This window comes from Eucyclogobius newberryi, unplaced genomic scaffold, assembly GCF_026437365.1.
Source record: "Eucyclogobius newberryi isolate DKJ021-1_F unplaced genomic scaffold, fEucNew1.0.hap1 SCAF_8, whole genome shotgun sequence".
In the NCBI taxonomy this organism is placed as follows: Eukaryota; Metazoa; Chordata; class Actinopteri; order Gobiiformes; family Gobiidae; genus Eucyclogobius; species Eucyclogobius newberryi.
Window position 1 is genome coordinate 14,415,322 of NW_027316500.1, and position 26,300 is coordinate 14,441,621.

The 26,300-nt window shown below is 40.2% G+C and overlaps 1 protein-coding gene and 1 long non-coding RNA gene across 2 annotated transcripts in view; both read left to right on the top strand.

Moving 5' to 3' along the window:
- The window catches only part of khdrbs2 (KH domain containing, RNA binding, signal transduction associated 2), a 69,932-nt gene extending 53,151 nt beyond the window's left edge, over positions 1 to 16,781 (top strand). Inside the window, exons 7-9 of the mRNA XM_072437400.1 lie at positions 11,591 to 11,655; positions 12,463 to 12,521; positions 15,918 to 16,781. Coding sequence (XP_072293501.1) covers positions 11,591 to 11,655; positions 12,463 to 12,521; positions 15,918 to 16,012 — 219 coding nt within the window. The 3' untranslated portion in view covers positions 16,013 to 16,781. The remainder of the gene's footprint in view (positions 1 to 11,590; positions 11,656 to 12,462; positions 12,522 to 15,917) is intronic.
- Positions 16,782 to 20,122: 3,341 nt separating this feature from the next.
- Positions 20,123 to 25,439, top strand: LOC140351597 (uncharacterized). Its single transcript, XR_011925379.1, has 3 exons — positions 20,123 to 20,168; positions 21,267 to 21,327; positions 25,294 to 25,439. It is a non-coding gene; the product is annotated as an uncharacterized lncRNA (long non-coding RNA).
- The last annotated feature ends 861 nt before the right edge of the window (positions 25,440 to 26,300 follow it).

Here is a 26,300-nt window from a genome sequence, read left to right on the forward strand (position 1 = left end):
ATATGAAGCAAACAGGTTCAGATTTTACTTATATCAAATCAATTATCATATTTATTAAACATATGCCCGATGTGCTGGCTAAAACTGATTGGAAATGGAATAATTTGTATCGGTCCGATATTGGACTGGACATTTGGTCAATATGTCTATGGCCCATGTGCCATTCCTAGTTTGTCCTAGTTTATTAAACAGATTAGTGAGTTAAAAGGAAATAGAAATTAAATTAGGCAAAATATTAATGTTAATAGTTTTTTGTGGTCTTAACTACAACTTAACATGTTTTTGATCGTGCTTGTAGACTTTAAAATCTTATTTCCCACAGCAGTATGACAAATAGCAGTATCAGCTGGAAAAATACATATCGAACCAAAATCCTCTCCACCAACATTATATTCTATTCTCATTATAGCTGGATTTCCTCTGAAATTTATAGGTCTCTTTCATACCTTGTATGGACGGAAAATACTGTACAGTTACGAGTCTTTGAAAAAACCTTCCAATTAAATATGCCCTTGAGGATTCAAAAGGTGAATTGAAATCAATGGTATAAGATCCAATACTGAGAGATTCCCTTGGCTCTGTAAAAGATGTAATATAGAGAGTAGAAATATTTAAATATTCATTCAATCATTTATTTTCTTCCGCTTGTTCCCTTTCGGGGTCGCGGGTGACTGGAGCCTATCCCAGTGACTTTGGGCCTTAGGCAGGTACACCCTGGACAGGGGCCAGCTCGTCGCAGGGTTAATCTATATTTAAGCATGCATCCGTATTTATCATGTATGTATTCTATGTGCTTCCTCAGTGTGTCACATTTCCTTTCACCAAACCAAAATCCCTCGATTAAACATTGCACAACCTTCCATTTTAGAGTTGCAAATAAAACAACATTACATTTTTAGACTTAATTTCATCGTCACCCCATTTTCCCCGCGTCACAATGGATCGGTTTACAAATGTACTTCCCTCCATCCTTTCCCAGTTGAGACTTCACACGACTAGACGCGCACACAACACGCTTTTTAAATTAGAGCCGTGTTTTGTGCCAGAAGTGCATTTGCATGAGATTGCTTATTCATAAAACTCGCACCTACACAAAGTATTTGGGCCTGTACTTTCATCCAGCATGTTTGATAATGGACAGCGCAGTATAAACAGTGAGCGAGTCGAGGCGCAGGTCATCATGTAACAGCGGTGTCTCCCGGGGCGATCCAGATTAATGTGCTCTGCCAGGCTGTCGGCGCTGTAAAACTAATACAGTGACAGTGACCATTATTGTAGCTGCAAAAGTATAGAAAGTGACGGAGGCGAGCGGATTGGGTTGGTGCAACGCAGGAAGAGGTGGTGTGGGACTGGGGAGGTGTAATTGGGTCGTGTGTCACAATTCAAGATGGTTACGACATTTGATAAATGTTCTCGTTATGAAGATAATTTGTATCGCGTCAAATAAACCACTTGATTTCTTGATTTTTTTGTTATAGACGTGCAGTAAATTGTTTGATTTTTGATGAAGTATTTATTAGATTGAGTATTTTCTATTATTGTACCGTCCCATGGTGAAAAAAATCATGAAAATCAAGATTTGAATTGATTTTTACTTTGTGTATTTTGTTAATTAGACAGAGTTCCAACAAGGGACATGCCACAGAAATAGCAACTAAACAATACAAATGTTACTGAATTATACTTCCATACAAAAATACACTTTTTGAGAAGACTGAGACTACATGGGGTCAACAAAAAAGAATTAGTCTGGCAATTTGACAAGCTCAAACTAAAATCCCAAATTTGACTAAGAGAGAGAGGAAGATTATTGGTTTGCCTCGCTCCAACGCGCGGCAGGAAATGTTTGAGGAGACGGGCTTGAAGCAGGGTCAGAAAATGGCAGCTGACCTCCTCACATCCCGCAGAAGGAGTTTGAGTTGTTGTTGTCTGATAAATGAGCCAATTAGCTATAAATATTCTATATGTGGGTCTTAAGACGAGATATAAAACGCTCGATTGTGGGGGCCGTTCGGTTGAGGGGGCCGTTCGGTTGAGGGGGGCGTTCGGTTGAGGGGGCCGTTCGGTTGAGGAGGCCGTTCGGTTGAGGGGGCCGTTCGGTTGAGGGGGCCGTTCGGTTGAGGTGGCCGTTCGGTTGAGGGGGCCGTTCGGTTGAGGGGGCCGTTCGGTTGAGGGGGCCGTTCGATTGAGGGGGCCGTTCGGTTGAGGGGGCCGTTCGATTGAGGGGGCCGTTCGGTTTAGGTGGCCGTTCGGTTGAGGTGGCCGTTCGATTGAGGGGGCCGTTCGGTTGTGGGGGCCGTTCGGTTGAGGAGGCCGTTCGGTTGAGGGGGCCGTTCGGTTGAGGAAGCCGTTCGGTTGTGGGGGCCGTTCGGTTGAGGAAGCCGTTCGGTTGAGGAAGCCGTTCGGTTGAGGAGGCCGTTCGGTTGAGGAGGCCGTTCGGTTGAGGGGGCCGTTCGGTTGAGGTGGCCGTTCGATTGAGGGGGCCGTTCGGTTGAGGAAGCCGTTCGGTTGTGGGAGCCGTTCGGTTGAGGGGGCCGTTCGGTTGAGGGGGCCGTTCGGTTGAGGGGGCCGTTCGGTTGAGGGGGCCGTTCGGTTGAGGGGGTCGTTCGGTTGAGGAAGCCGTTCGGTTGTGGGGGCCGTTCGGTTGAGGAAGCCGTTCGGTTGTGGGGGCCGTTCGGTTGAGGGGGCCGTTCGGTTGAGGAAGCCGTTCGGTTGAGGAGGCCGTTCGGTTGAGGAGGCCGTTCGTTTGTGGGGGCCGTTCGGTTGAGGGGGCCGTTCGGTTGAGGTGGCTGTTCGATTGAGGGGGCCGTTCGGTTGAGGTGGCCGTTCGGTTGAGGTGGCTGTTCGATTGAGGGGGCCGTTCGGTTGAGGTGGCCGTTCGGTTGAGGTGGCTGTTCGATTGAGGGGGCCGTTCGGTTGAGGTGGCTGTTCGGTTGAGGTGGCCGTTCGGTTGAGGTGGCTGTTCGATTGAGGGGGCCGTTCGGTTGAGGTGGCCGTTCGATTGAGGGGGCCGTTCGGTTGAGGGGGCCGTTCGGTTGAGGTGGCCGTTCGATTGAGGGGGCCGTTCGGTTGAGGGGGCCGTTCGGTTGAGGGGGCCGTTCGATTGAGGGGGCCGTTCGGTTGAGGTGGCCGTTCGATTGAGGGGGCCGTTCGGTTGAGGGGGCCGTTCGGTTGAGGTGGCTGTTCGGTTGAGGTGGCCGTTTGGTTGAGGGGGCCGTTCGGTTGAGGGGGCCGTTCGGTTGAGGGGGCCGTTCGGTTGAGGGGGCCGTTCGGTTGAGGGGGAGCAGAGCGTTCCAGAGCTTAGGACACCCTGCCCCCCCTGGTTTCATCTCGTCTTATCGTCTCGTGTGCTGGAGCCAGACCTAGAGCTTAAGCCGGAGTTGGAGTTGGCCCTCGGAGCTCAGAGCACGTGCAGGTGTCTAAACTCGGATGTACGAGATGTACGAGAAGTCCATATAACGCTGTAGAAAGAAACAAAATCCTTTCTAGAATTAACAGGAAGCCAGTGCAAAGATGCGTGTGTGAAATGGCTGCATTTTTTGCTTCTTGTTAAAGTCATGCAGCAGAGTTCTAGACTGTAGTTGGTAAAGTGCATGCAGAGTAACATTTTGAAAAATTTGTCTGGGAAAATCAGATTTACATGGTAACTGCACCACTGGGTGTTGTCTGCACTTGGTATTGTGAATGTTGTGGGGTTGGATTTGTGTGTCTCTGTTCCCATGGTTTGTCAAACATGAATTTCTCCATAAGGAGGCTAAACCAATGTACTTGTGTCACTTGTATAGTCTAAAATCTTACCTTTTTTTGTATTAAATCACTTTAATCGATACTACCTGCTCACGCTGTTGAAAATATTAATAGTATCTGAAAGTAAATGCATTTTGCTAGAGAAATCATACGACAAGTACAACAACCAACAATTCAAAGTGAGAAGAAACAAAGCATTAAGCCTTATGATCAAAACAACTTATATACTTGGAAAATAACATTGAACATCAAAAATGAACTTACTCCAAGGCCATTTCATATCATCTTTATATTTTCTTTATTTTGATATTAATGGTGCAGACACATGATTTCCCATGAATCACCACTGTTACTCAGTGATTGTCCAGGGCATCAGAACGAACGCAGGGACTCTCCTGATGATGATGATTATCAGGTCAAGCGAGCTCTGCTCTTCACTGATGCCATGTCGCTTGGATTATTAATTACACTGCATCAAGTATATAATTTCAGATTTGTGATGTCTGTTTGAACGTATTCCTGCCAGATAAGTAGTTTAAACTCTACAGAATAAGCACTTGAACGTTTCTTCTGTGTAAGATGTGTGTGTTGACAGCAGAGTCAGTGACTTATGATTCATCAGGGCTCCTGCTGATTGCTTTTCTTTACAAAGGAGGTGAAAAGTATATGTTTATATTAATAATACTTCCTGTAAAATTTTGACTTATTTTTCTTAACTTAACTTTTCTTCACAAACTGAGATTTGATTGGTGTAAAACTATAATTTATATTGACTACAAGTTTTATTCCACCAAATAAAGTCCACGTTTGAAAATCATAAATCATAAAGTTTACCGTATAACCTGTTATACGGTCAACTTTATTGTCTCTAAAGAAATAGCGTTGTTTTCTGAATTTGACATTTTGTTATACTGCTGATCATTGACTGTACCTTCTGTCTCATAACTAAGAATAATAGGAAAAGAATTGACACTAAAAACTATTACAAAACTAAATACTCATTTGTATCTGAGTATCGATGCTAAATAAATCACATAAACAAGGACAATATGTGAACTTCCGTGAACAGTTTTAAGAAAGTTATTTTACATTGAAAATTACATTATTTTGTCCAAACAATATTGGGTTTTTAGTATCAAAAATCGAGTTGGAAATGTTAGTATCATAACACCACTAGTTAGGAATACTGTATGTGGCTTATTATTAATAGACTAATGTCTTGCTTTCATGCTTTCATGCTTTCAGGCTTTCAGCCACACTTTTAGTTTTGTACTGGGAATTGCATTCATAAATCACCTCTGTTTTACGGTGATGGTTCTAAATATTCCAAAACCTCAGTCAGGTTCAACTCGAGGACATTGGACAGTGATCAGTTCAAACATTTGTGTGAAAAGTGCAAAGTGAACGCACCGAGCAGATTACATAGTGATTGATGACAGTTTGTATGGATCGGGACCGCGGCCTTAGACGAACGTTAAAGATCAAATCCCATCTGGATCAAGTCTTATCTTGTGCTGTCAGCGCTCACGAGACAATGAGAGCGCTGCCTCCCTGACAGTACAGCACAAATTGTACAAATTGCTGGTGAAATCCAAAATGCACGGCTAGGTTTTTCAACTTGAGCCCTGCAACCATCCCCCGACTGTGTGCGAAATGCCATAATGTGATTAAACACACTGCTCTGAGCCGCTTTGAAGGGGAAAAAAAGTCTCATCTATGGAGTGTGGCAAAAGCAGAGGACATCCTTTTGAAATGGGGACAGATTCTCCCTATAACATCCAGTCCACCAACAGAAAAAAATATGTGAGCTATATCTTTTTGTAGTCCATTTTTTATGAAAAGAGACCAAATTACAAACTGATACGGCACAAGTGCAGCCAAATGTTGCGTAATTGAGCTTTGCTTCATTGAGTGAGGGAGACGAACTGCTAAACATACAGCTGCCAGACCTGGAATGAAAGGATTAACCTTCAAAAATAATTTCAATTCAAGATATTAATGGTGTTTTTAAAAAAAAGGATTTTCTGGCCCGTAGGCTTTATTAGTCAGGAGAGAAATGTGTGTAATGAGAGCTGAGAGAGAAGGGAGGACATGCAGTAAAATGTCAGTGTCGGGATTTGAACTCATCAACACTGCGACGCATTTCAATAAATGAAGTTTTGTTATCTTAAGTCCTGGAACAGGACCACGCCCATTCCTGCGGCTACACTATTTCATCATCCAGATCACACCTGTGTTCATGATTTTTGAGCCCCTCCCTCTTTTAAACGTTCTTATTATTGGCTCGAGCCATTCCATGGAATGGAATACGACGAGTCTTTGTTAGTTAGTTGGCTTTTTATTATTATTATTCATGGTCATTTTGCCACAACTCGGGCATTTTTGACCCCCAGAACATTGATGAATGTCACAGACTCGATCGGCTCGGCCCGAACTCAGATAAAATGGAGGTTGCGAGAACGCCCGTCGCAACAGTGCCGACTAGTTCAAAAAAGAAAAAACATGAAACGCTTAATCTTTGGCTTAGGCACATGGCACGTGGAACAGTGATAGAGCTACCTTTGACCTCTGACCTTTGAGGAGTAAAACGCACCTGGCAGCATCGCTCTATGATAAACAGGAAGTCAGCCATGTCGAATCAAAGTGGCACCGCCACACTTGACTTTTTTTTCAAAATCGTACTTGTCCTAGTTTTTTTGTCCGATCGAGCTCAAAACAACACCTTTTGCATCTAAAGACATTGAAATTTAATAAATATAAAAACAAAAAAATGATATTCCTTACGGAAAATGTATATTCCGCGTAAAAAAAAAGGCTTAATTTCCTGTTTTTTCAGTCACGCCTAATTGATCTACGGAGCTCTTATTTCACTCACTAATGCGTTTTTATGATCTGATTGGAAATAATTAATACCCATCTAACAAATTGACTCTATAGCGCCCCCTACCAATTGTGTGAAAAACTCAACATGTCTGATTTGTTTGAAACTCGTGGTTTATATTCTCCTCGAGACGCCATGAAAAAAGTGCATTGCAGATATTTTGTATTTTCACAATTGGCCAGCAGAGGCGCAATGAATGCCTTCACTTCCTCTTCCTCTTTTTATTTTGATTTCCTCACGTGCCGTGGTCTTAGCATTAGCGTTAGCATCAGCATTAACGGTTAGGGTTAGGGTCTCTGTTGCTAGGTGACGTGGGTACAGTGTAAAGTCTAAAGAATAAAGTCTAAGGAATAAAAGACTAAAGAATAAAGTCCAAGAGAATGCAGTGTCGAAATCAAAACGCGGCCGCGCGGGAAAGCGGCTGCGCGGGAAGGCGGTCGCGCAGGTGGCAATAGCCATCATCGCCCTACCGCGGCTTTAATTCTAATTAATCTCCTAGATGGGGGTATCGAGGCCCAGGAGCCTTCAGCCCTCATCGCCAGAAGCCCCAAAACGGCATAAACTTTACATTTGTGTTGTTCATGTTTCTCGCCTGCCAATAAACACTTTGCATCGTAGCTGGGGTTGTGGTCCTTACTAGTGAAGTATTAATCTATCAATGACGACAAAAATGTAGTGGAGTATAACGTACAGATTCCTGCTCTCAAATGTAGTAAAGTAAAAAGTAAAGTACAGATACTTAAAAATAGTACTTTTGTACTTGTTTCCCCCGCTATGGGCCATATTTTGCCCCTAGAGGTAGCGTTAACATGGGCACAGCAGAGCTCATTTCATCACACTTTGCAGTCGGTGCAATTGATGACAGCGCAGGGGCTGGAATCCTAAACAAGAGGCGTGATCATACCAAAATATGAGGTAGAGTAAAGCAAACTGAGGGCGTGGTTTGGTGCGTTCTGTGTATGGCCAGAATCGTAACTAATACACTGCGTTGCAACAATGAAATTTCCACATGTGTGGACAATAAAGGATTATCTTATCTTATCTTATGTTACTTTCCCCATATGGACGAGATAATCATAATAAATCAACCTTCATGGGCATAAATAACACAAATGTCTCATCACTCAAAAAAGACGTCTCATCACTCAAAAAAGACAGTTTTGAGAATAAGAAAGTGTTTAAATTTTAATATTTGTAATTCGGGTTGGTTTAGCCAATCGGAGCCGATTGAAGGACAGCCCTGCCAAACACACACTTCTTCTCAGCTGATGTGCCAAGAACCAGCTGGAACAAAGAAAGATGAATTAAATAATGAAATAACACCCCCTGCAAAAGGCTCTTGTTAACGCTTTTTCCGAGGACAAAATATGGCCCTGTGTCTGTCGGGTAAATGTGGCGGTAATACATTCTAAAGGTTCATTGTTTTATCCTCTGTTCATGTGATTTTGAGCATTACAGAAAATCAGAAATCAACTGAATTATTTTCATACATTGTAGCTGTTATGGTAATGATATTCAAGTATGAATCAGGCCTGCAAGATTGATCGCTATGGAATCGAAATTGCAAAGGCTGCCATTTACCATAATTTATCATACCCTAATTTCCTTCAAAAACAACAAAATATCATGTCTTATTCTGCATAAAAAACTTCACCCTCAAGTTTAGATCTGCACAAACATATTCGCAAGTACTTTGTTTGCCTGTTGCAATTAGATATATCTCCCAAATCATTCAGCTTTTGTATAAATATATTTGAACATTTATTTGGCTAGAAATGTGTTGATACTTTGTGATATTCTTCTTCTAGAGCTGCTTTGTTTTACTTTACAAGTTTTTCCATCTAATAATTTTGCCCAAACTACAATAGTATATGATATTTTGACTATAACAACGGTCATCCTCTGTACAAACACTGTCCAACCTTATTCACTAGTGCAATACAGGTGCAACACACAATAGTTAGCTTATTGTCAGAGATTGAGGCCACAGTCTCGGCTGAAGGAGAACAATTATATGCTCTATATTGAAAACAGCATTGTACCCGATGCCATTACAACTGAAACTAGTCTCGTGATTATTGTAAGTACAGTGCTCTCGTTTAAAAGTAGCTGCAACAAAAGAAATGCCCAGGTGAGGAGTGAAAAGCAGAATTCATTTGGCGGAAACAATGGACTCTGAATCTCATTTGGTGCTGCAGTGTGGCCAGGCTTTCAGCATCGGTCACTGTCAGGGACCTACAGGTTTGTCAATTGATAATGAAGCACTCGGCTAAGGGCCTTTAGCTCCTCGCTGTCCTAATTACTGCCAACCACAGCCCTCCAACCTTTGTGTTAGCATGTGATTTATGCTCAGTGTCTGTGTCAGAGCAAGAGCAAGAGCTGTTCAATGTTTTTTATTGATGATCGTGAGACTGCAGCAAAGTCAAGTTGGTTTGGTGAGCAAGCAGACAGGATTTGTCCGTTTTCTTGAGCGGTGACATATATTTGAAAATAGAGAGGACCCTTTAAAAGTTTGTGAACAAGTACTTTGTTTTCCAGAGTGGAGGCAAGAGTGAAGTGGAACATAATGTGATTTTAATGGAGAAACTTGAAATTTTAGGCTAGAAACTAAATTTTGACTATAACAACGGTCATCCTCTGTACATTGTTTTGTTATAAAGACTTAAAATCTTTCATATTTAGTCCTGCAGTCAGTTAATCATTGAAAATGTGTTGACATGGCACTTTAAAGGGTCCATTGGCTCGGCTTCAGGTCTAATTAGTTTGCTTTTAACATGGACATATTCACAGTACTTGTTTTACCTCACAGAATTGTTTCACTGCTTAACAAATTAGTGATTTGTGTTGTTTAATAATAATATAGTTGAAACAAATGTATTATCATTGCTCAGATTGGTTTTCACCTCCTGAACAGTATAATCTTGAACGTGTCAGTTTAGTCTCACTTTTTACAAGTGAAGACACCGTTTACGAGTAGTTTTATGTATGCATAGTTGTTTTTGCTTCTTATATGTGCAGTACGGTTCAAATACCTCGTGTGATCATAGAGTTTTGAGAGATCACAACTTAAATCTACGCACAGAGCACCTCTTTAGTCGACTACAGCGCTTGTTAATTTCCATCGATACCTTTAATCTCTGACTATGAAAACACCAATGCAGTTCTATGGTTGTATAAAAAGGTTTCATCTTTATTACCCGCAGCGTCTTTGTGCAATGCAAGTGAAATAAGAATATGGGCTCCCCAGAGCATCTTAATCCCTGACAATAATCCCTATAACTTTCATTCAGTCAAATCCATGGATTAGAATAGAGAACGTCTGAGACAGGAGACTGTGAATTTTCCCTAAATGTAATTTCATGTGGCTTGTTGCATCCATGTCGTTCTCACTGATGCGTCGCTTTTGTGTCACAACGCATTAGGCAGAGCAGTCACACCAAATGCAGGAAGATATTACCCTTTTGTTGCAGGCAGACATCCCGCTAAATGTGCTGGCGAGATGATGACTTGAATAAATCGTCTTTAGTGAAGCTCTTATTTTTAATTTGTTGATTTAAAATGTATTTGAAGGCTACAACAAGCTGATTAACTGTAAAATTGTAGAGAAGACAGACTTGTAATTGTAAAACAGCAAAGGATTATATCAGATTAGAAGCCATGCATAAAACATCCTTTGATAAATCCGTACCAATTACAGGAGTTAAGTTTCTAATACTGATCAGGTTGAGCTGTTGACAGGAACTTTGGTCTAATGTGAACCATTATTCCGACAGCAATAAGCATTATTATAGTACAGAAATCGTCCTGCGACACACTGAATGCACCATAAATTATACAGTTTATTTTTTAACTTGAATCTTATTAGCAAAAATAAGATTTCAGATTACGTCTCCAACAACGTGATAATATTTTTTACATGTGCACTATAACATAGCCGAGTACATAATATTACAGCCGAGTTGTTGCCTTTGTTTTTTATGATTTTGTGGCTTTATTGACAGGAAAGTACAGAGTGAAGTGAGGTATGAGAGAGAAGGGAGGACATGTAGTAAATTGTTGGAGACGGGAAATCGAACTTACGACATTGCGGCGTCTCGATGAACAGATGCATAATGGCAGAGTTTTGAGATGCAAAACTGCTTCACTCCTGAGTGCACCAGCAGAGGACGAGCTCCTGCACCTTTGATGGCAACGGGGGTGTTTTATATGCACATAAAGGGAAGACAGAATTTTGTTCATTTAGATAAGGCTGTGCAATTAATATAATTTGTATTTCTAATTCTTAATGATCAGTTTAATCGATAGGTCTATATCTGGTTTGGAGCAGTTCAGAGTTTGGTAGTAGAGATTCGCCTTTTTGTTTTGTTTTTATATAGGAAATTAATATTGAAAGTGGTTTTATTTGTTTTCAATAAGGCAAAATTAAATTGAATTGGCTATTACGAGGGAGACGTTTGTATTTCATTTTTCATCCAGCCTTTGATAGAATAGCAAGGTTTGAGTTTCCAGGCAGGGGATACAGAATAAGATCAAAGATTTGACTTATGAAAGCAGTGAACGGGGCCATGGGGTCAGTTGGCGTAGGAGAAGAAGAGTGAGAGGATGTTTAGAGAAATCTATGAAAAAGAAGCAGATGTTTGGTCTGTTCATGTTATGATTCAAACATAAATTATACAAATGCTTCCCGCTTCCCAATATTGCACTGATTTTGCATACTCTTTCACGGATGTGTGTGCGCAGAAAGTCATCCGTCAATGGGCTCCATTATGCAGCTGGCAGCTCAGTAGGTGTCCATTAGGCTCTTATGAAACACCTTCCTCCTGCTAACCCCAATCAATAACGTGTGTTGGACAAAGTTGTCCGTCTCATTATGAACACAGCGTGATAGACTCCAGCTTGTGCACCTCTCTATCGATTGTTGTAATATTTCTTCTTCACACAGTACAACTCTTTTTCTTCCAGGGCTTTGATGATGGCTATGGAGGAGAGTATGATGACGAAAGTTATGAAGCATATGAGGACAAGAGGTGAGCGTCACATTTACTAATATGTGTAAAAATACATTTGTTTGGTGTTTAGATTACACATGGTCAACAGTGCGACCGAATATGTTCTGATGAGAAAAGTTACTTAAAACAACATTATATTTAAACATAATAAGCATGTACACAGTTTCACAATGTAGAAAAGGTTTCAAAGGTAATCAACTGTTTTGAAATCGAGAGGATTCGTCTGCCAGTCGGGTGTCATTTTCAATCTGAAGGTACCTGTCTGAGAGTTAGGAAGACTGGAGACGGGGACATGGGGGAAACATAGTCTTTCTCCCGTAGGACAGGAGTAATCTAGTTAAAATCTGGGCTGTATGAATATTAGATACTCAGACCAGTCCCTTTAGATTGGAAATGACTATTGGATTGAACAGAATGTCTCAATTTCCAAAACTTTGTCCAAATGACTAACTTTAAAACCTTTTATACCATGACCAGTTTCACATACACACTTGAGTAAATACTTTCACACATACAGGTGCAAAAGACTGACGAATTGCACAAGGGAATGACACAGTTGTGCTGCTACTTTAGCTTACTTAAGTCACTTGGAGATAATTCAATGTTCATTTTCTGTAATATTCTGGTCACCACTTCGGTCCGTAATTGGACTCACGTAGACATTATCGTAGACATACAGTAACTTACTTGTTGTACACTTTTATTTTGAAAGAGCTGCTTGAGCGAATGAATAATTCCAGTTCAACCTTTTCCTGTTATTAAGACATAACAATCAGAGCCCATACTTTCCGCTTCTTTTAATGCGATTATTCTTCTCTGTTTCAGCGTTTCAGATTATTATGAATATTCACAAGCGAACAATGAAGACGCCTACAACAACTATGGTATGTACTGCCTCATAACTGCAATTAACTCTCTTTGTGCTCTGGATTGATGAATGCTCATACAAAGCATTTGAACTAAGCAATACACAGAGCCAAGTATTGTTGATGGTAATTAGCGGTATTCATGGCCACACTTTCAAAATGAATATGTGAACAATGGGCCTTGGATTATTTTTAATGTCATGCTTGACAGACAATGGCAGTTGATGTGTTTGTGATGTTTAGAAGCTGCTTCTGTCAAAAGGAGAGACACGTGTTTGCACTTGGCTCTTGATGCTGTTGGCTCATGGCGGGCACCACTCTGCGCCTAATGCTCTGAAACTGTGTCACTGGAGCAGCAGAGGCAACCAGTGTCAGGGATGTGGGGCTTAGCATTCTGGCTTGTGTGCAATCACCTTCTCATGCCTCTTTTGTATGCTGTAATTTGAAAATGCACATATGATTGTAACATAGCCGCAAGTGGTGGCGGCTCCAGACGATTAGCTAAAATGGACCACCAATACAGTATGGAGAATGTACTGATGCCAGTTATATTGTGAAATAAATAGCCGTACTGTCAAGCAACAGCATTTCTAAATGTTCTAAAACCAAATGACCTGGCCATCACAGAACACATCACAAATTTCCTTGGCAAAAGTCTCAAATAATCAAATCCCTCCCTCCAAAAAATCCAAATTAAATGGACTTAACTTTGAAGGTTTTCTTAGACCCAGTGTAGGGTTCACTAGCAAGGACCACGCCACAACAATGGAATATGAAAGAATGTTTATTGATAATAGTGATGAAGGATCGATGATGGATCAATGAAGGATCGATGATGGATCGATCATGGATCGATGATGGAGCGATGATGGAGCGATGATGGAGCGATGATGGAGCGATGATGGATCGATGATGGAGCGATGATGGAGCGATGATGGAGCGATGATGGATCGATGATGGAGCGATGATGGAGCGATGATGGATCGATGATGGATCGATGATGGAGCGATGATGGATCGATGATGGAGCGATGATGGAGCGATGATGGAGCGATGATGGATCGATGATGGAGAGATGATGGATCGATGATGGATCGATGATGGATCGATGATGGAGCGATGAAGGATCGATGATGGAGCGATGATGTATCGATGATGGAGCAATGATGGATCGATGATGGATCGATGATGGAGCGATGATGGATTGATGATGGATTGATGATGGATCGATGATGGAGCGATGATGGAGCGATGATGGATCTATGCTGGAGCGATGAGAGTTGGCTAGGTAGAGACTCAGGATGGGGGCTCTGTCTCGGGTAATCAGCCCAGCCGATTCAAAACCCCCCTCCTTAGATGGTGGTGTGCTAAGGTGAAGATGATAGAGACATGGGGTGGGAGGGTGCAGTCGAGAGAGCAGAGACAACAAGAGATGCTGGGATTGGCCTGTATAAATGGGGCTTCTGGGTATTAGAGGTGTGGTTAAAGAGTGGAGGCGTGGTTGCTGGGGGAGTAATAGGTTGAGGTGTGGTCCTGCTCCCGAAGACCCAGTGGACGATTAACATCTCCAACTACACTTAGGAGGATTATAGGCTGGAATGGCTTCTGGCTGAATATGTTTCAGCAAATAAACCCATATATTCCAATATATTGTTGTGTAACTTTTATATTTTATTGATAGGCTATGTTAAAATCGTGGCTAGGGTGTTTTTCCCCTCAACAGCCGACAGTTTTCTTAGCTAAAAACAGTTTTGTTTAGCTGTGCATATGACTGAAATTATTTTCTTTGCACTCTTCTCTTTTATGTCTTAAACTGTTTTGTGAAATCTGTCATGTCTTTGTGATTTTAATGCATTGTTTTCCTGTTGTGTGAAGCACTTTGAATTGCCTGTGTACAAATTGTGCTCTACAAATACACTTACCTTGCCTTCTGTGACATTAAGGCTGACTCACAACTGCAGCACTGTGCACCATAAACTAATTATCTAACCATCTTCCTTTTTCCTATGGAAACTCTAAAGACAAAGTAGCTCTTGTCCTTTGGATGATAATATTATTTGGATGATATTTGGATAATATTGGAATTCAGGCCTATTTAATGAGAGTTAACAGTTTTCTCTTTACCAAAGACAAAACAAAATTGTCTATCTATTCTATATATCTATTTTTAATCTATCTATCCATCTATCTATCTATTTATTTTAACCCTTCCCATTTTCATTAGATCTATTAACAGGGGGTTACGTTACATATGCACTCCAAACATTTGCATATCAATACATGTGAAAACTGTCTGTAGCTGGTGCTAATCTTTGTAGATGTGCTGTGGAACATCCATCAGTCACACTTGTGCTGAAGACAGAGGAGTCTGAGGTGTGTGTCGGCCCCGCACTGCCCCCTGATGTCACTGCGGTAAAGACACAGGGAGTCAAATCCTCAGTAAATGAGCTCAACGGTGAAAGTTTAAGGTTGTGTGGATTAAATACCAAAAAAGTACACATCTTAACCCGCAATAAAATTAAGAGGCTGAAGTGACTAACCTGGCTCGCACTAGATGAATTCTCATGATATGATAAGAGCCTTTGATAGGAGGGTCTTGGGACCCCCCTTGATCTCTCCTGGCGACGCCCATGACCATAACCCAGGATTTGATCCAGAGAAATCCTGATACACATCTGTTGTTTAGTCATGGTATCAACAATTGTCAATAAATGTATGACAGATTTTTCTTCTCACAATAATTGTAACACAAAATAGTATATTATGACCTACATCTGACAAAATTAGAAAAAGTTTGCACATATGAGTATGTAGGATCTTCCTATTTTTTTTTATTTTTTTTTTTTAAAGATGTAATACAGGCTGCATTTTGACATCATGTAACTTTAGAACATGAACAAAACCTTTTTTTCTTTTCTGTTGTTTAATTTAATGTTTGTTATTGTGCCAGGTGTAATTTGAGGAACAAAATGGAAATTGTGTTATCATTGGACTCAGTTAGAAGCCACTTTTCACAGCAGGTTTGAGGCTTCATTCACTTTAATATGATGTGCACTGGTCTGGTGAGGTCAAACCAAACAGAAACCATGGGCCAGCAATTTGATTTTATGCTCTGAACACTTTTGATTTGGACTCTGAGCAATGTGCCGTGCAACAGAGGCGGTTGTCTTTATGTAATTTGGATTTAAGAGAATAAAACCCTGATAGTCCGGATTCAGCTGTGCAAAGAGGACTCAAGTGCTTTTAAAATTCCTTTTGTGTGGGAACATTTCTGCATATGCTTTCTTGGCTTTTTTTAGTGTGCGGTCAAATGGATTGTGAGAAAGATTTGTACATTAGCTCTTTATGACAGGTTGACTTTATAACCTGAGTCTTTTGTGCAAAGTAAAAGCATTTTATAACTCTTCTTTTGCAGAGGAGGAGTGGCCGACCTCGCGCCCCGCTCTCAAAGCTCCTATTTTACGGCTCACACGAGGAGGCTTCAGAAAACATCCGTACGGTCGATACTGAAGGTGCTCCACGTCTGACCTCCATCTCAAATCTGTTTCCCCCACGTCTCAAAATGTCTGAAAACTTTCTTTTTGGCTGAAAAGAAATAAGTACTGACAGAGAAATAATCCAGAAAGCACACTCATTTTAGATTAAACGTTGCCACAATTATAAATGTTTTTTATGAACTCTTTTGGTAGCTAAAGAACGTCAAGCACAATTTCTAATTCTGTAATATAATGCTGCCTTTATTGTTGCCCCTCAAAACAGTTAGAATTGGACTGTGCCATGTTGTTGCTAGTAAAGACGCAATATATTAAAATCAACGCCAACTACCGTACTCTTTTTGAGTAAGATCATTATGTTTTCATCTTATACTTTCTTTACTCAATGTTTTAAAAAATGGGCATTGTTGGAGGCAACACATGGAAACTAATGCTAGAAAATCCCAAGTTTAGACAAAATGATAGATTTGTGTTCAGTATATACATGAATGATAAATCCTTATGCTTAAAAATGTTTAAATATTCTAAACAATACAGAAAATTAAGTAAAATGTTCCCCCTCTTTCTTAAATTAAACATACTAATTAAAGGTAACTAAAGTTGATTTTAAACCCAAGTGTATTTAAGGCCTGTATGTAAAAGTGTGCAAAATGTGAAAACGACTTTGTTTCTTGGTTTGAACGCAGTTAGCCTGTACAGTGTTTGTAATTTCTATTGCGTGCTTTGTTCTGTGTGTAAACTGTATTTGTACATAAAGCATTTAATAAAAACAACATAAACTGCAATATGCTGTGTAACTCAAACTAAACTTTTAAACCATTCACATAAATTATACGTTTAAACGCAAGTTATAATTTCTGTTTTCAATAACACCTAAGTCCATGTCTGTCTAAACAATCCCAGGAAAGGCACATCTTTAAACAGATGAAATGCAGTTAAAAGAGGTAAGAAGTCATGATAATAATGCCTTAATATTGCTCTGTATATTGTAATGCACCAACTCCAAAAGCAACAGTCCATTTTAGCAATCTTTCTTTTGTTAGTACTCGGATGTGTGGACTGAAGGGAAGACTAAACTAAACAGGTAACATAACATTAATGTAATAAATCAATGCTAACTTCCATCTAAAAAAGTAAACCTGCCCCTGTTAAAACCGCCTAGAAAACACAAATTTTCATTAAAACTAAAACATTTCATAACAACAAATTAAAATAGATCTATTAAACTGCCCTAAACCAATAAATAAACGTTACTAAATACAGTTTTAAAATCACAGCTTGGTTTACTTTTTTATACAGTGTTGAAACAGTGCATTATTTCTGGTGATGGTGGTGATGATGGTGGTGATGGTGGTGGTGATGATGATGATGATGATGATGATGATGATGATGATGATACAGAGTTTGTCCCAGGTCATGTTCTTACACTACATGTTGTGTTTACAGCCACAGAGAATCACCAGAGTCACTGCTCTGTGGAGACGTCGTCCTGAGCAGGTACAGACGCCACATCAGCGGTACAGGATTAACCGAGATAAGGCTAATTATTATTCATCAGTTAATAGATCTCTAATTGTGGTTATGTGGTAATGGTGCTGGATTGTAATTATGTAATTGATGCTGGTGAAATATGGAGATTGATTGATTGATTAATACATACACCAAATAGGCAGCTGTGATTATGTGATATTTCATAAAGTAAGTTCTCCAGCCATAATATATATAGCTATATTTTACAAAGGTTCTACAGCGCCCCCTTTAACATTTGAATTAAGTCAAAAAATATACTTAAATAAAAAATAAATACAATTTGGCACACTCATTGTACATACCATTCTGATCGAAAAAGCCACGGATGGCATACCTCTAACTGCAAGCATGTTACTGTGGCAACCAGACAAATATTGTCATTAATTTACATGCGTTGGTGTACATGCATTTTGAATGGGATGAAAAAATTTACGTAGACAAATTAAATTTGGCACAGACTTCCTTCACTAGCAAGGACCACACCCCGGCTAAAATACAAAGTGTTTATTGGCATACGAGAAACATGAACAACACAAGTGTACTGAGGTGGATGCAGTTTTGGGGCTTCAGACGATGAGGGCCTCGATACCCCCATCTAGGACATATATTAGAATCATAATTAATAAGAGGATTGTAGGGAGGGGCACAAAGTCACTAACGCTGATGTGAGTGACCTGGATGCCTAAATAGTTTAGTTTAGGCATTTGAATGGGATGAAAACATTTACTTTGTCAAACTTTTGTTAAACTTTCGCACACTTATTCTCCACATCACACTGAACATAAAAGCCGATGGGGACATAACTCTGTCTTGAACCGTGCAGTCGTGAAAATGTTGATTGAAGTAGTATAAAGTTGGCACTGTTTGTGAGGGAGGGGTGATGAAGGTGGGGGGATCAGAGGTGTGCTCTTCGTGGAGGCTCGTACCCCGCGGACGTGGGGAAGGAGGGCGAGGGCCTTTATCGTCACGCTTTATTTAAATCTAAGATAAGATTAGTTTTGTTTTGTTTAATCTTTATTTGAAGAGCCAACGTACAGAGACATTAAGCTCGTAAAAAACAAAGATGTTCTGCACCAGAGTGTAGCTAAAAAGCTCATTTCCATCTGCAGTCCCTGATTGACAAGAATAAATAATACAGTGCAAATAAAACATATTCAACAATGTGATCATTTCACATTCTGACTCAAACACACAGCCACACATCTCATTCAACAGGAATTTACATGAGATGAGTATACATGACCTACCAGTTTAGCTTTGCACTATTAAACAGTGCATAAAATACATGGTAAAATAGTTAATTTATAGTAAAAGCGTGTAATTATTCATGAGAGTGGGAGAAAGGGGGAAAATGCTAAATTGTTAATGTTTAACCATTTTGATGCAGTTTACTTCCTGGTTGAACATAAAAGGTAATTCCACAACTGTTACCTAGCAACCATATTGTATACAAGGTTTAGAATCTAGATAAATTACACAATGATTTGACGAATTAAAATACAGATAAATGTCAGAAAAGTTTGCACTATAAATTGATAAACATGAGAACAAATCTTGAAAATAACACAATTTTTTATATTTTTTAGGTTTGACAAAACACATTTGAAATAACTGATAGTTATTAGTATAAAATAGAGAAAAACAAGTATTGAAGAATGTAGTGCATTGTCAGGAGAAATAGCTCTGTATGGTTCATTTTCTTTAGCCTTCACAATGAAAAGTAGATTTAAAAGTAGTTTCCATCTGGCTGCATTTCCCCTGGATTCCTGGTTAATGCTATTTTACATACATTACAGTGTTAGGCAGCTTCTTGACTGCTTATTAAAACACAATAAAGCATGAACATGCAATCAAAAAAACTCATTTCATAATTATATGTATTTACATTCTCAGTCAAAGATCATTAATGTGTTAATGTTTTAGCAGCTGAAATATTTCCAGCCTTATTCAAGCTTATCGACTCCTTCTGCTTATCAGCCCAGTGCTCACATATATTTAATTAGTCTACAGACAAATACTCTGTGACATGCGCACAACATACAGCAGCTCCACCCTTTAACTGTCGCTAGTATTACACACATTTATCTTCAATCTCGAACATTATGCATATCAGGGTGTGAAAATACAATGATTAGGGCCAAATTAAGTAATAACAGTAGAGTAGACCTTCAATTCTACAGATGCAAATTATTTAAGGTTTTTACTACCCCTAATGTATGTTTGTATGTCTGTATGAATTTATATTTTCAGCTTGTGTTTTGTGTTTTCATATTTTTGTAAGAAAAAACATACAATCAAAAATAAATAAAAAATAAAGAACATTGAGCATGGGATGAATAATAAATGAATACTATGGAGTCCTAATGGTACCGACCATTCTAAAGGTCTAAGTTGTATTTACATAATAACTATCAATGTTATCAGCATATGTATGAAACTGTATTTTTCAGTGGATAATTCATAGTCATAAAATGTTCCTAAAATTGTCTGTCTGTACACATCATCATAAACACTAAAAGTGCTGACAGTACTATTCAATTTGTGTTTATTTTTCCAGGAAGACAGCTTTTGATGATTTCAGAATGTCACACTTCAGATATGAGGCCTCTGAAACATCTGAAACATCTGATTAAAATGATCTGGTAAGTTTTAACGTGTGGTTTGTTAAATTGTCATTTGTAATTTCCAGGTTTATTAATTAGTCAAATTAAAGGAACATGTCACTTTTCTTTTGTCTCCTTAGTCATTTCTGTGCCCGGAAGGTTCACCAGTATGGCATTAAACATATTGATCGCCATGGGAACAAGCAGGTGATGCTTTACAGACCATTTACCGATCATATCTGTGGAGAGGCATGTTTTTGTTTAACTTGTAACTTGTATCTGTAACTGATGTAATGTTTTGATGACTGATGACTGTAATACGGGCGTGTTTAATGTTATACTGCGGTACATTCTCAAGCCATCAATCCCTCCACCAGGAAAGTTACGCAGTGCAGCTCGGTCCTGGATTTGATTTGTGGAGGCCTTGCTTTGCTTGTTCTCCCCGTGTCTGCGTAGGTTTCCTCTAGGTGCTCCATTTCCCCCTACCACTAAAAACATGTGCAATAGGCTCCTCCCCTCTGAGGCCAGGACTCCCCTGAAAAAGAGATGCTAAATCGCAATGGGACTTTTCTGGTTAAATAAATGTAAATAAATAAATAATAGATAAACAAACCTTTCAACACAGTAGCCAGTAAAGTGTGAGGGAGCACAGTGAACTGGCACACCAGAGTGAATTACCCTTTCATCTGTTATAAAGTGTTCTCTTTTTGCTGTTTATTTGCTTCTGCTTTGGAGTGATGACTGTTGGTGCAGTCCGGGTGCCAGTGATGTTGATCAGACCTTGCCAAAAGCACTCTCAGATCCATTTTCATATCCAGCAAGCCTCAACCTTGCCAAGAGCTCAACTCCCCGAGCTGCTGCGGGTGTGGAGGCATTTCAGAAAGGGAATGCCAATCCTATCCCCACTCTAGCATACAGATTACAAAAAGGATTTCACAAATTAGTTAGATTTTTGCATCTATACAAAGACATTTATGCTGTGATAAAGAAATCTGACATTTTTCAGCAGCCTTGAGAATGAAAACCCCACGTATACACATTTGTATTGTCTTTGTGTTCACCTTTTCCATTTAGTGTTGAGCGTGTGTTGGCATGGCAACACATAGGATCTTGACTGTGTGCACTGCTGTTTTATAGATTCATGGGTGAATGAATAGAGGGACAACAACAAACACACGACATGAGAAGATGCAATCAGGTATGAAAAGAACTCAAATAATCAATTCAATCAAATTACTATATGAATATTCATCTGTATCAATGGGTTTCAGAATGATGACCGTTGATTTAGCTATTAACAATTTAAAACAAAACATTATATTTATTCATATGTTTCACTTTCCGGGATAGGATTTGGCACGGCTATGGTCCTTTGTTTTTACAGCAGTCAAATCAAAATATTGAACGGGGAAAGGTACTCACAAAATCCTTTAAATCAGGAAAGAATCATCCTGCGTTCCAGTTGTCCTCGGAGCTCTGATTTTCTGAGGTCCGCCCTGTAAATTCACAGGAGAACAGCTTCACATATTTGAATTTCTACTTGGAAACTCGGGCAGCATTTCAGAATCCTAAGTTTATCAGAGTTAGAAAATCCAACATGGCTGCACCCTGCGTTTGGGTAAAGTTTGACAGTTAAAATACCCTCTGTCTGGGAACTTTTTCCTGCGCAGCTGCTGAGCCGCTACAGTTATAAATGTGTGGCTATGCAAATGTAGCTAACATCTACACGTAGCTAATGACAACAAAAGCAGACGTTCACGCTCAAATGATTTATAACTTACAAATGCCATAACAGTGTCAGGGTTGATATATTCACTTAATTGAATCCACATGTTGCACTTTCCTATTTGAGTCATTACAGCACATAAACTGTAATGTATTACTCATACTAGTTCCGACTTGACAAATGGAACATAGACACTCTGAGGCCTGAAACGTCCCTCCGAGGTCTGAAAAGTCTCTTTGAAAGCTGAAACGTCTCCCTGACGTCTGAAATGTGAAACAAAACTGAGGACAAATACGCAGCATCATTTGCTTGACACCCTTGAATATTGAATGGTGAATACTCCTCAAAATGTCACCTATAACAGGAGCTGAAACCCATGAATAGTTTAATATTCAATTCAATTTATTTTTGTAACGCCCAAAATCACAACAGCAATTGCCTCGAGGGCCGACAGTGAAAAAGCAGATTAGACAATGTTCATAGGGACTTGGCAATGTCCCAGCATCCCGTGTCCTTAGACAAACGTCCCAAGCTCCCCTGTCCTTAGACCCTCCTTCTCGGCCAGGAAAAAACTACCAAACGTCTTTGGGAAAAAGTATAAACCTGGAGGAGTTCCACAGAGAAGGAGAGATCCGACTCTCTCAGACGGACAGGCAGACGTGAGACAGACAGTGGAGCTGGACCCACTCAGGAGGAGAACCAGTTCTTCCAGGCAGACGAAGAACTGTTGATATGGACATACTTACCAATGACCAATAATGTTCTTAGTAAATAAATAACTGAAAGCAGCCCTATTTTATTTTACAGCCCCCAAAACAAACCCATGTGTTCTGCCTATTTTACACTTTTTTCCACACAAACTATCACTCAGTGTCTTGGATTTTACATTTCCATAATTGTATGAAAAAAAAATCCATAAAATCTGACTTTGCATAACATAGGGCTGTGATGTGAGCGATGAGCCGTCCTCCTACTGTAAGGGTAGTGTATAAATATGTATGAGGGGAAATGGTGGTTTGGTTGGGGAATAAGAGAGATAGATACACATTGTGGAGTTATAGCATGATACCATCTGGACCAGTGTTTAAAAGAGTCTACCTAAGCTGCACACACACACACACACACACGCAGCTTCTGTGCTACTCCTGTCTGATAATTTGTCCTTAACCAGATAACAGCTCATTTGAAAAAGGTGGAGGTTGGACCACACGGACGTTACACACGGTTGGTCACAAGGACGTTTGGCTAAAAACGTTCTGGCGGACGTGACAATGTTGACAGTTTGTAAACCATTTTATTCAATTCAAGGGGAAAATGCAGAACAAAGCACTGAGCTATATCCTGTATATATCTCACTACAGCATGAGGTCTAGCAAATCTACGCATATGTTTATTTGCTGACCACTTGTGGCTAGAATTTACATCTTTGAATAGTTTGTATAAATCCTGTGTGAGGGCAAGCATAATACCTTACTTGTTCTCAAAGTGACTGAATGTGGTTTGAAGAACTGTCCCTCATTTCACATTATTTTAAAGTCTCGAGTCAACAGCCCTCTGGATTGCTACAGAAACAAATATTGAAATGTTGAAGGTTGTGCAATCACGGAACTCAGTGTAGATAAGGTTTATCAAATACTCTTTTTGCTCTCTACTGCATTTACTCTGTCCTGTCGACTCTGGATCAGGATTTTCTCCCCATGTTAATCCAATGGATTTTTAGATGCTAAACATTAAATATAGTGTTCTTTCAAAGGTTTTCTGACACTATAAAAGTGCTAAACTGTTTTATCAGTGACAACTGGTGGAGAGTCACAAAGTACAAAAGTAAAAGTAGTCAAGTAAATATTTGGTACTTATGTACATTTATTAAGTACATTTACAAGGGATAGTTTTTACTGTTACTACAGTTTTACTGTTCACTACATTTATGAGCAGGTATCTGTACTTTCTATTTCACTACACTTCTGAATTGGCCAGAAAAGTAGACGTATTGTTTGTATAATTGAGACTTGCTGAAATGGCCGTGAGGTGTAATTTGCCTGAAGGTTTTGAGCTTGAGTAAAAATAATAAATAGATAAAAATTACAAGACAAAAAATCAGCCCAAGTCTTCATTTGACTCATTTAGTAGATTTTTTAAGTGACACTTAAGTAACAAAATTGAGTTGGTCCACGGCCCTTTTGCTTACTTTCTAACATTGTTTTAATGCGTCTCTTTTCCACTGTGGCTCAAAAGAACGATCACTTTTGAACCTCATTTATGTAACTCGCTCCGTGCCTCATTTATACTTCCAACCATTTCTAATGTCAGGGCTATGTTGTGATAAAGGACCACCAGAGGGCTTTTGAAGTCTGTTAGAAAATTGACTCAAACTGAAGAGAAAGAGCAACAAATAAAACAAACATGAAGACACCCACATCATTTTTTACATCACATTTGTTGGAAACAGCCTAGAAAACAAGATGAGCCAAGACTTTGTTCCGCAGCTTATTTAAAGGTGGAATGGATGATTTTTTCAGCAAATTTTGTATCATATTTCCTCGTGGCGTGGATAAATCATTTGTCCTGCCACGTATCAATCATAAAACGCACCTACCGCTCACCTGCAGCCGCGTGCGGTTCGTCCCCACGTTTCCGCGTGCCTAAGCGCATGGATCTATCATAATATAGTTCCCTCAGTGTACGGGGCAAAATGAAGACGGAGAAAGACAGTTCGAGCTGACGCAGAAGTGGACAGAAATCTACGGGAGACAAGAGATGCGATGCGCTTCGTTGCGCACGTGTGTGTTGTATCAGTCCGCACGGGGGAGTGCGCATGCGCACTTCCGCCTGCGTTCTCAAATCGCCAAAAAATCTTCAGTACCGCCTTTAAGTCACTTTTAAACGCCCCTAGTGGTCAGCTCATGTACAGCTCAATTAAATCCATGAGCTGTGAGCAGACAAATGACGGCCAAAACGACGCAGAGGACGATCATAAGCCTCCCCTTAAGCGTCTGGAACCTAGAGCATAAATGAGCCTTAAGGCGTTCGATCCCAAGCTCTGTAAAGCTTTGTAAAGCCACAAAAAGGTGCTTTACTTACTCCCTGGTGCCACTGTATGTGCATTGGACATTGAAGTTGAGAAGGGTCCATCTCAAGGACATCTGACTGCAATTCGATCGGCGTGGACGTGGGACTCGTGTTGACAGGCTGTAACTGGGGGCCTCACAAACAGCCAGTGGATGGAGGGGGCTCACAGCAGTGCTCTTCCTGTGGCCAAAATGTCACGCTTGAGGCTCGGGTGGCTCAAAGGCTTTGTGCTTATGTCACCAAGGACATCGAGTGTCATTTGCTATACGTCCACAGTTAATGGAAGATTCCAGATGGCGTGATGTCTTCTTGCCTTTTGACATTCGGTTTAAAATGTCTGTCTCTCTCTCTTTCTCTTCTGTCTTTCAGGTCTTAAAATGATAGGAGAACCACTCAACCCAACAGAGCACAATAAATGTCAAGATAAACTGTGCAATTTTTTATCTCCATGACAATTTTCGACTAAAATCTGCTCCAGCGATTTACCCTTCTGCTGTCAATGTCAAGATTTAGACTCACTTTGGATATTGCAAATCTGCTTCTACCATAAAGCCACATCTCTCCGCCTCAGGGTGATAATGTCTGTTATTTTGGCCGAGACAAAAGAGGCACTTAACATTTAAAAAGAAGAATGCAAGAATGGCGCTCTGTGTGTAGTGCATTTGTCTCCACCGACCCAAGTGCACCCTGGGAGATGTTCCCTGCTCACTAATACAGTAAATTGTGCGCTTAATGCTGCCAACTCAGAACGTGTTAGTTCATTAGGCGAGTCGGGATCACTGCTGGTGCTGCGGCCAAATGTCACAGCTATTTTGTGAGCGCAGCCTGTCAGTGCCGCAGTCACCCGTCTCTGCTCCTGCCTCGTGTCAGAGACAAAGTGAGATCATGTAATGAGTAGAGCAGCACATATGGTACATTATCAGACTTAAGATTATCAGGCAGCTGAAGGATGCCCTTTTCTATAGGTGGAGAAGTCTATTTGACGTCTCTACTTGAACTGAACTAGATGTGCACTGGTGAGAATGGTGATCCAACTGACAACTTTCAGGGTTGTGGTCGTACTCAATCACTACTTAAAGCCCCAGTATGTAACCCAGTCACTTTATACATGTGTTTTCCTTTCTGGATGTGAGGTCTCCACAAACATGACTCTTACTTGTCCTGGAGGAGCCCCCTGCTTGTTTCCATGGAAATCAGTTTGGCATAACATGTATCTATCTGCATGGAGAATGAGAGGAAGTCCTGCAGGTGACGTGCCATCTCCAAAAATGTACATATTGTGGCATTATTACTTTTCTGCCACCTGATTGCTTTGCCTTTGCTGCACAGTATTGTAGTGTAAATGTATCTATTCCCACAAAGACAAGACCACCAGG